This window comes from Primulina tabacum, chromosome 4 (assembly GCF_025594145.1).
Source record: "Primulina tabacum isolate GXHZ01 chromosome 4, ASM2559414v2, whole genome shotgun sequence".
Lineage (NCBI taxonomy): Eukaryota > Viridiplantae > Streptophyta > Magnoliopsida > Lamiales > Gesneriaceae > Primulina > Primulina tabacum.
The window spans coordinates 45,535,816-45,546,765 of record NC_134553.1 but is presented as its reverse complement, the minus strand read 5'-3'; the positions used below and the strand labels follow the sequence as shown (position 1 = coordinate 45,546,765).

Genomic DNA, 10,950 nt, shown 5'->3' with positions numbered 1-10,950 from the left:
ATATGGACATATTAAAAAGTTAAGGTAAAAAAATATTATATTTCATGTATAAATATTTTCATTCTCCAATCAAATTCCCACATTAGTGAAAAAGCAGAATGTCCAACATGCTATGGAAGAGCTTCAACCTCTGCTTCTCCAAATTCAAGTGTCTCCCCCTTATTACTTTTACCCCACCGCTCCCCATTCAAGAAGAGAATGAACAAGATGACAACGATTCTACGCCGCCGCCCGCCATTAATGATCCATCAGCTGTAACAATCACTACTTTTGACTCTGAAATTTCCACCACCACTACCGCCTCCTCCTTCTATGATTATGATATACATGATGACTCAATCCCAGACTTCAGCTCCGCCTTCGCCTCCAACCGCTTCTTCTTTTCCACCCCAGGAAGTTCCAACTCCATCTTCGAGCAGCCGCAGCGGTTGATGGATTCTGGAGCGGTGGTGAGTGGCAGCGTGGCTATTCAGAAGTATACATCGGACCCATATGCTGACTTCAAGGAATCAATGCAGGAGATGATTGAAGCGCACGACTGGAGGGATTTGAAATCTAGCGGGGAGTTCTTGCATGACCTTCTAATGTGTTATTTAACGTTAAACCCTAAACACACCCATAAATTTATCATCGACGCTTTTGCGGATATCGTCGTGTCCCTCGTGTCGCCGCCGCCTGTGATCTGCCGGAGAACCCCTCACCGCCGACGTCGACATCGTGCCACACCATCGCCGCCGGTTTAATATTCTATTTTTTTAGTATTATTGTCTTTTTATTTGGTTCTTTTTCGTTGTTACTGTTGTAAGAATGTAGGAAGGTAACTATTAGGGAGTTTTTTCCTTTTGGTTTGGAGGTGTTTAAAATTTATATTCTTAAATCAAATGTATCACATATTATTTATAATTATTTTTAAAAAAATCTACATATATATGTGATTAATTTTTATTACATAATGTGTTTTTTATTTATAAATAATAATTTATACATTATATAGATCAGACGATAAACATAATGATTTATAACTCTAATTTTCTGTCAAATTTGAATTATATCCCGTCTCCAACTCCATTTTTAAGGTAAAAAAATTCAATATGTGTTGTGATAAATAAGTAAAACTTAAAAGAAAGTTTTTCACCCTCGTTTGCATAATCTGTTTTCCTATTCAGTCTTATCCTAGGAGATTAAATTTTGTTTTGTTAAAAAATTCTATATATAAACCGTAAAATAAGGTTGATTTATCTTCTTTATACGCTATAAAGTTATTTCTATTTTATATTTTTCTTAATAATTTAAGATCTATTGTTCTGTAAAGCTCACAAAATCCAAAATATATTGTCGTATGTGGCCATGCAAATAGTGCATTACGTGCAAGGGCTTTCTTGAACCAAACCCAAAATTTGTCTGCGAGGAAACAATTTTTATTTTTATTTTTTTAAAAAAAACAAAACAAAAATAAAAACGGAGATTAAATTACAATTATATTTTCTCAAAAAGCGTAATTTCGGACCACGAGATCACAATTACTTCCAAATGATCGGTTATAATATAATCACCATGCCAACGTACTAATATATTACACGACACGATAATTATAAAGTCTCAGTTGTAATAAAAATCTATATATTTCTTCGAGAAACTAAAAAAATAAAATGATCTCTTGTAATAAAAATCTATATATTTCTTCGAGAAACTAAAAAAATAAAATGATATCTAAAAAATAGAAAATTAATAACCTTAAGCACGAATTCGTCAGTAAAATAAATCATGCATAATGGATTTTCATCATCTTCAAATTTGATAATATATGTATTCTTTTGCAATTATTGGGAAATTAAATGATGTTTTTATTACATGCGTGATTAGGACAAGCAAAGAAGGTCCAATAAATACATCCAAATGCGCTATTAGGTCATGTTTTCTGGTATTATCACAAGTATTAATGTTTTAACATATATCTGATAATTATTGTAAAGATAATTGGATTAGGTTGGTAGCATTGTACCCATTCCGATGCCAAACTCCATTATCTTAATCTTAGGTTTCCCCTTTTTTGTTAGGCCTAGGACTGTGATACACATTATATAAATAAATAATGCAAAATTATAAGTATATATATCTTTTTTTATTTTTTTTTTAGAAAATGAAGATATCGTAATTCTATAATTTCACCCTATTTCATTCAAACGTATCTAAAAATTAATGCGCCAAATCAGCGGATTGGTGACATATATCTTTGATTTCGGACGGAAAACAATAAAGTTTGATTTATTTATTTTTTTTCGGAAACTAGCCAATATAGTCCTTAAATTTATGATTAAAATTTTTCAAATTTAGGTTTTAGTCATTTAACTTCGTTTTTTTGTTGGAAATTGATGATGATGATTTCGGCACCACGTCAAGACATGGGTTAAATTGGTCTAAAAACTAACAAAACCCAAAGTTATATTGAAATGTCTATTGTTTAAAATTTTACTGAAATATTTTTAAAAAAAATTTAAAAGCTCTTTTAAAAAATACTCAAACACGTGCATGAAATAAAAGCAGACAATCATGCATTTAAAAAAACAAATCGTCCAACGACTGAATAAAAATAACTGCATTTAAATTGAAATCAATCTCCTAGTCTACTGTTTTAAAAGAACTCAACGTCTAGTCAAAATCATTAACGTAAAAAGAGATGCAAAAACATTTAAAATATTGTTTACACTCATGACTTGTGATCATAATATGCGGAAAAATGCAAGGTCCTCGGGTTAACGTGTTCACACCTAGTTCCTCCTACTCAGTCTTCAGCGCCTCCAGTCTTCACATCATCATGCTCACCTGCATCAATCACACATAGTGAGTCTAAAGACTCAACATACTTGAACCATGATAGCAAGTACATATACATAACATACAACAGTGAAAAGTACTGTAGTTAAAATACCTTTCATGATCTTAAAAGCATGAACTTAAACATAACATGCCAAAGCTTAAACGTATCCATAACATATCTCATCATATCAACATATACGTGTTCATTTTCTTTATTTGAATTCAGATCATTAGTTGTGACTTTGATATCAGCTCTAGTCGATGGATCCATCTACGTATAACCGCGATACCCAGCGACGGGGACATCAGTGACATTATTACCCATCCACTGAGCCTTGGCTTTACATGTTTGTGTTCGTGTTCGTCACAACCAACTCCTTTCCTTCAAAATATGTTATCGTATTCATTACTTATAAAAATCATGCATATACGTAAATTTTCTTAAAATCAAGCATGCAACGTATTTTTTCGTAATTTCCATAATAAGTCATGTTCATGATAACATATATATTTAAAACATGTAATTTTGTGATCAGGACACTGCTAGGATCATTAACTCGATCCGGGTGCAAAATGACCATTTTGCCCCTGAAAACCCTAATTGACCATTTTGCCCCTGAACCTAAAAATTTCGACCTGAAGCCACACGAACTTATTAAAACACCTCAAAACATAATTATAACCATTCCCTAGATGTAACCTCGAGCTCGTTCCATAACTTTTACGATTCGTTTTAAAACTTGGACCGGAGTCCCGTTTTTAACCCGAATCAACCCGAAACTTAACCAAACTTTCCCAAATTTTAACCACATCTCATTCACACCCTATCAGCCCCTAAACAACCTAAATCAGACCAATTAAGACCCTCGAGAAAGACCATACAGCTGCTGGAAAATTCTGCACACTAAAGGACCGAACCTTAGTTACAATAACAAGCTAAACGCTTGACCCTGCACCTAACCAGCTTAGACCAGCCTCAGAACAGACCCTCCTAGGATGTGACTTGACCCTCCTGGACCGACCTAGCCTAGGTAGCAGTCCCATGCATGCGGATCCCTCGGTTCATCAAGGACTACGCGATCTAGCCCCAAACTTGTCCTAACTTGCCATCAAGCTTCGATCCGCGCTTAGCCCCCCTACCATCCAAACAAGGACCATCCCAAGGCCTGACACGTACCCCTCATGACCTAAACCAGCACCTGAAACTAGCCATAGACGGCCGCTCTTCCCTTTGCCCCCGTTCTAGCCGAAACATGCATCACACGACCCAACCGATCGGCCCCCTTGTCTAGGCGCGATCCGAGGTGCTCTCAGCCCTAGTCACCATTGACCTCAACGTGTACAGCCCCTAGGAGTCTAGACCTAGCAGCCCCTTGCACATAAGCCATGGAAAACGTGAGTACATGTCAAAATGTATACATATTTTCGTGCAAGAATTGTATAAAACCAACACGACATGATAGATCGATGGTTCCTCATGCAAAAACATACAAACCAACATATATTGCTGTAAATGACGAGAAAAACGAGGTATAGGGCGTGCCTTTACGTTTTAATGTTTGAAAACCTTGATAAAGTCGCGTAGAACATGCACCGGAGAGACGGGGAAGAGATTCTTTAAAAGAAACTTGAGAAACCTTATGAGAAAGCTGCTGAAATTTCGAAGATGGCTGCTGGAGTTGGGAGAGGGGGCGGCCGAAGGTGGTGTAGGAGATTAGGGTTTTTGGGATGTAGTTTAAGTATAATATAAGTAGTATAATGAGCCCTTAATTAAAATTAATGAGGTTAAGTAGAATTTTGAGCCCATTATGCAATAAAACAATCTCATTAAACCCAAAAACACTCTCGTAAAATATTTCGTTTAGTTACGTTTTTGAAAATATTATACGAAACCTCAAACAGTCATCCGTTGCTAAAAATTGAATACAAGTTTAAAATACGATTCGTTGAGTAAAAATATCTTAACAAGGCTCATTATCGAAAATCACCCTTATTTACATCATATATTAAATAATTAAAAAAATTATTTAATAAAAAAAATTCCTTAATTGTTCCCGGTCTCGGTTCCTCGTTCGATCGTGAAATACTACTAAAAACCTTATATCATGCAATCTTAATGAACCAAGAATTAAACATATATATTCATGTTAAAATCATGCATTAATGCGTTAAAAATAAATAATTAAAATACATTAGAAATTTGATAACTTACATGCATGTGATTCACGTAGACTCTCATACCCTCAAATTTTTGGGACGTTACATATATAATTAAAACATAACTTTGACAAGTTAGATGACCGAAAAAGAAAACGTAATAACTTAGATGACTAAATTGACTATTTTTCTTTTTTATAGATATCTTATTATATTCATATATTAATTTATTCTTGTTAATGGTAAATCCAAAAATATAATTAAAATGAGAGATTCATGAGGATTTTCGATGTTGTGCGAGTAACAACCAAGTTCCCAAAAAACAAATCTGAATAAAAATCTGAAACTCTTTTAAAAATACGAAATAGATTATCGACCCACCCTTGATTAATGGGGACAGGACCAAGTGAAAATGCGAAAAAAACAAAAAGGACAACAGTGTGGTCAGTGTAGCAATAATTAGAAGAGGACGACATGCAAATAACTGAAAAGGATCCATTTAGCAAACTTCCAACACAAACAAGATCAATACCCCGTTCATGGATCTGTCTTTTCAATCAAATCAACATTTATGAGAATGCCTGGTTAAGGGCACTTGGAACAGCTGCTACAGCAGTGTCTACCAGTATTTGTACGAGAAAAGGCGAAGTTTATGCAAGAAAATACCAAGTCTACCGACATAACATTCTATGTAATAGACAAACCAACATGTGCTGCAACTGAGATCCCCATATCCTTAAAGGACAGCACGATAGCCATGTGACATTGGATGCGTTGCACATTTTAGATTCCTCTTTATTTGGTGTTTTGAAATGACCGACTTGGGGAACATGGAAATCAAGAAATCAATGAAAGAAAGGGGCCATGAACGGGTTAGTGTTTATTGAATGGGGTAGAACTTAGAAGATGTCCACTAATATTCTAGGAATTATATATGACTATTTGTTCTCAATTTCTTGCATAGGTAACGATGACAAATCTTGAGAGATGAACGAAATTGTCAGTTTCAACATCATAAGTTCAAAACCGTTGTCAGAATTACACAATAATCAAACGCGAAGTAAACGGATGTTTAGAGCAAAAAAAAAACAGATGACCTATTCAGTAGAAGCAGCAGGACCAACAAGCACGCCCTGTGCATTTCCCTCTTTTTTACCACTCTCATCCTTCATCGCACTATCGCCCTTTGTAATTCTTATTTTGTACTTGGCCTCGAATTCAGTTATCTCCCTTTTCTTCTTCTCCAAAGCTTCATAAAGCCGAGCAATGACCTCTTCAAGCCCCTCCTTGTTACGTTGGACGGCAGGCAATACTTCTTTTATAGTTCTTTCCACAAGAACGCCTCCTACCATCCTGAAGCATTTTCTCGAGGGATCAAGCGGTTCTATCGCATTGATCACGAGTGAATGCTCACTGGCCTCCATTTCTAGTTCAGTGATTTTGGAGTAGATTTGGTTCATGTCAGTCCTCATAGCACCGTATATGTTGGCAACTGCTTGCTCATTCATTGGTTCCTTCCTATCACCGTCAGAGTTAGCCATGATATTGATCTGAAGACAACAGAAATCAAATATGTTAAAAGCTGGCATCTAGATATAACATGTCCGCACATGATTTACCTATCACTACAAAATGAAGCTCTCGGAAAGTAGGCATTGAGGCCACATAAACAGATGAATTTGCACAACAGATGGTGTCAATCGCATACTACCTAGAACACAGTTTATTTTGGCTGAAGTGAACAGTGTCAACAGAAGTTTTATAGGCAGCTTGTTTTTCTTTTCAACCAAAAATGAAAGATTGTGAATTCTAATGGTAGTAAAATCTCCCTCGTATTATTTTATCACAACAGTTGATGGCTAGAACAATAAACTAACAAGAAACATCTAAGCCTACACTTTTATCAGCTTAAATAACTACGTATTCATAAGAGTCTATGCTAAATTGTAATGATGTCCCGGGCTTTATTCTGGATCTCTTTGACTAGCTGTAAGTTTTTAAATGACAAACTGGTAAGGAACGCGTACATTTCCAATGAACCATACGTCTTCTGATCAGCTTACACACCAGGAATTAAGATCTCATAGGTCAGTACTCAAGCGTGAATTATGACAAATTGCTTCTTTTCCATTTTGTCCAATCCTGTGATGTTACCCTGGAATCTTATGATATACACTTAATTCTGATTGAAGACACCTCAACATATGGGTGTTGCCTAAAATCTGCCTCTCATTTACTTAATGCTCAATGATTTCCCATAGTAAATGTGTTACAGGTGATAGGGGTTCTTTATTATAAACATTCCAATACTTCAAAGAGTGGCAAGTGATGAACAGGCGAAGTCTCCTCTGTCCTTAGTTTCAAAGTAATGGTATAGTTATATGCTTACATTTTTCTACTACCGTACGTCTGATTCGTAGAATCACGAGGCTGGGTTTTCACGAAGTCTTACTTGTATCTGCATTATGGTTGTTAATTGCTTCATAAATACATAGCATGTGGAATGTGGATGTACCTTGTTGTCACAACTCAGATCCAAAATAATTGCATCTTGGAAAGTACAGATAGTGGTTACTTAACAACCAAGCTTTCAACTCAGTTAGTAGAAATAGATTGGCTATAATATGATCAGACATTGGTTTTGCCGAGCATATCCTATGTTAGGTGATATGGTTAGTAGGTTCAATAGATAAGCACATAAACAAAGTGCAACAACAATTTGAGAGTCAAGGGGTTAGGAAGCATAATGCTCTGTAAGGATTGGTTTCCAAATAACTGAGTTAGGCCCACTTTATCAACATGATCACACATAACCTGCGCATTTGTTTATGGGTTTTAGTGCTAGTCAAAACACGTTGCGAGCTACTTCGTATAAACTCAGTACAAAATGCCAAGCTCAGCTAAAAAACATTGACGTCTCAATCTTCCCTCCACCAACTATTTATCATGGAAGTGTGTGATCTATCAAACAGCTTCTGCAGCTAGGACAGCAGGACACAAGGGAAAGACACAAGAACAGATTTTCCATACAAACCAGGGTGTATTTTGTTTCAATTATCCTAAAAGATCAGAGAGAAGTCAACCTATCACACGACCATCTTCAGTGAATCATTAGAAGTTGTCCCAGAAAATCAGAGAGAAGTATACTTACTACACAACCATCGTCAGCGAATATTCAAGAATAGTTTATGTAGGTGCATGAGTGCATGTCCCTAAAATAGTTAACAGCCAAAATCACAGAAAGGGAAAAATAGTTAATGAGTCTCCCATTTACCAAGTCGGCAATAAACAGGGTAAGAACCACAAACTAGCACTAGAGATAAACAATCGCGTGAACACTTAAATAGTGCTTTAAACTCGACGTTGCACTAAGCATGATCTAATAAAATTTTTAAACCCACAACACTTCAGCAACTAAAATCTAAAGAAAGTCCACCAATAATCGTTCTACGGGTTTGAAGGGAATCCAACCTGCTTCCTATCACCATTGTGATCATGTTCATGAGTTCATCCTATATTTCAGATCATCGGTTATACTATAATACATGGGCATTGATGTCTAATTTCCCCAGCCGGTTCAATAATGGCATTCGTGCAGATCTCACTTAACAAAATCAATATTCATACGTCCAGAACTCCTCCAGAGTGGAATCATCCATGCTGTGGGTGGATACTCAGTCAAATATTATGGAAAAGCTTCGTCAACCCGATTTTTTTCCTTATTTACAAAGAAACTGCATATTATCAAAATTTGGCAGCCACTACGATACAAACCTAGAAAAGTTCCATCTTTGCACAAAAACTGCATGTAGCACTAGCATCAGAAACCTCATACCACAGATAGTATCGCTGAACTACAGCTATATACTCAGGTTTTAATTGCTAATTCTATGAGAAAAAAACAATCCCTCGTTCGCATTTATTAATTTGGGGAAAGTAGACAGAAAATCAATATGAGAAGGATAAAATACCTGAGAGATTCAACCAAGGAGACGACTACTGATGGGGTGCAGAGTTTGTCCGTCCCGTGGCCGTTGGCGAAATCTTCCCGGCAGCTATATGGATTATTGAGTTCACCTAATGGTGTGCAGAGCATAACCACTAAGGCACCGTTTGTTTGGTTAAATCGATCGAACAAGTCAGCAATTGATTAAATGGGTAAAGAAGTGAGTTTAGAAAATTATTTAATTCAATCGATAAATGAAATCATTTATTATTTTTATACTTTTCAAAATGAAATCTACATTTTTATTTAAATTAATTAATTAATAAAACTTTTTGAAATTTGGGCTTCTGTAAATCAATAATTTGACCATAATCCCGAATGGCAACACTATGAGTTACTGGTGGAGCAGTCTGTGCACATTTAAGCTATTTACTCGAGCATACATAACATAAATAAGTATGGTGAAAGAGGGCAGCCTTACACACATAGGGGTGTCAAAATGCAACACGATCCGTCAACTCGACACGATCAACACGAAAAAAATCAGGTTCGAGTTGGTGTTTTTCAGGTTCGGGTTATTGCCAGGTTAGACGGGTTTCGGGTTGGGTCGCGGGTTGACCCGAAAACTTTTTTTTGAAAATATTACCTATATTTTTATATATTTTATGTTTGAACAAAATTTATTGTATATTTATATGATAAATTTTCATTATTTAATATTTATTTTGTATATTTTTTATTTTTTTAACAATTGTTTATTTGATTTAGTAAATATACTTTAATTTTCTACAATTAAACTTTCAAATTTAAATCGAAAATTTTGTTATTATGTGTTTAAATTAAAATATTATTATTATTTTTTATTTTTTCGAATTTTTTTCATTAATTTTTTTTTAAAAAAAATAAATAAAATTCAGGTTAAGCGGGTTAGACAGGTTGAGTCGGGTTAGACGGGTTCGTATTCGGGTTGGGGGTTTTCATGTTGCTTCGGGTTCGGGTTGAAAAAAAAAATAAAAAAAATTTCGCGTGTTGACCCGAAACCCAACACGATTGACACCCCTACTTCCACAGAATATCTCGGTTGATCTACCATTAACCACACAAGAAAATTGGATCGTATCAACAACCAAGATAATCTATTACGAAATCTAGTCTTGACATCACCGCAAAAAAAAAGACCATTGACAGACGATTTCGGTTGGGAATAAATCTAACAAGCGGACTAGGTCAAGTAATAGTATTTGGAGATGAGTCCGGTATCGTACCCACAGAGATTGATGTTTAATTAATAGAATGTGAATTATTTTTCCTAATTTAGGCTAATAAAATTCAAATGATGGGAGATAAATTAATTAAAACTAAATAAAACAATTTAAATAAATTAACTAAAGCAAAAATAATCCAAACTATTAGACGAAAATTCAAATTTTTTATAAACGACTAAGGCTCACAACGGTACCGAGACAACTTTTAATCTACGTGTCAAATTCATATTCAATAAATTAATTTTTTTAATCCACAACGGAATTTTCAAAATTATTTATTAAACGATTTCTCGAATTAATAAACCTAATTAAATCTAACAGTCCAATTATTCCTAACTGGATTTAATTAGATTCAACCGCATTAGATCGCTGTGAAATTCCAGTTTTTCAACCTAAAGTCGCACACTGAAATCGAATACTATTTCTAGTCAATTTAACCATGTGTTGATTGATGTGTGAAGCAAATATTAATCTATCGCCTTCCGGTTTTAGATTAACCAACAAATATTCAATTTAATTGGCCAGATTAAAAGAACACGTGATAAACAACATCAATCAATGAATAAAATAAATAATCTAATTGAATTAAACTCAAAACATCAAAAAATAATATGTCTCGGCCCCTATCATGGCCTTAGTCTATAAAAATCTACTCCATAAACTTAAAATAAAAGTCAAAATCAGTGTTTAAATTCAATGAAGAATACATAGTTAAGAAAGAAGGAAAGGAATTTTCAATGATTTGTAGCATGTGTGCGGAATTCC

The 10,950-nt window shown here is 34.9% G+C and overlaps 2 protein-coding genes across 2 annotated transcripts; one reads left to right on the top strand and one right to left on the bottom strand.

Moving 5' to 3' along the window:
- Nucleotides 1–98: 98 nt before the first annotated feature.
- On the top strand, nt 99–743 carry LOC142542048 (transcription repressor OFP16-like). The gene has a single exon (XM_075648496.1). The coding sequence runs from the start codon at nt 99–101 to the stop codon at nt 741–743; it is 645 nt and encodes a 214-aa protein (XP_075504611.1).
- A 5,219-nt stretch (nt 744–5,962) lies between these two features.
- LOC142543432 (prefoldin subunit 2-like) lies at nt 5,963–9,110 on the bottom strand. The gene is made up of 2 exons (XM_075650685.1): nt 8,946–9,110; nt 5,963–6,524 (listed from the first exon to the last, which is right to left on the bottom strand). Exon 2 carries the CDS (start codon nt 6,513–6,515, stop codon nt 6,072–6,074), a length of 444 nt encoding a protein of 147 aa, XP_075506800.1. The 5' UTR covers nt 6,516–6,524; nt 8,946–9,110; the 3' UTR covers nt 5,963–6,071.
- Nucleotides 9,111–10,950: the final 1,840 nt, after the last annotated feature.

What these genes read in the sequence shown, in the direction of transcription:
- LOC142542048 (XM_075648496.1), top strand. Translation starts at nt 99, where the DNA reads ATGTCCAACATGCTATGGAAGAGCTTCAACCTCTGCTTCTCCAAATTC.
- LOC142543432 (XM_075650685.1), bottom strand. Translation starts at nt 6,515, where the DNA reads ATGGCTAACTCTGACGGTGATAGGAAGGAACCAATGAATGAGCAAGCA.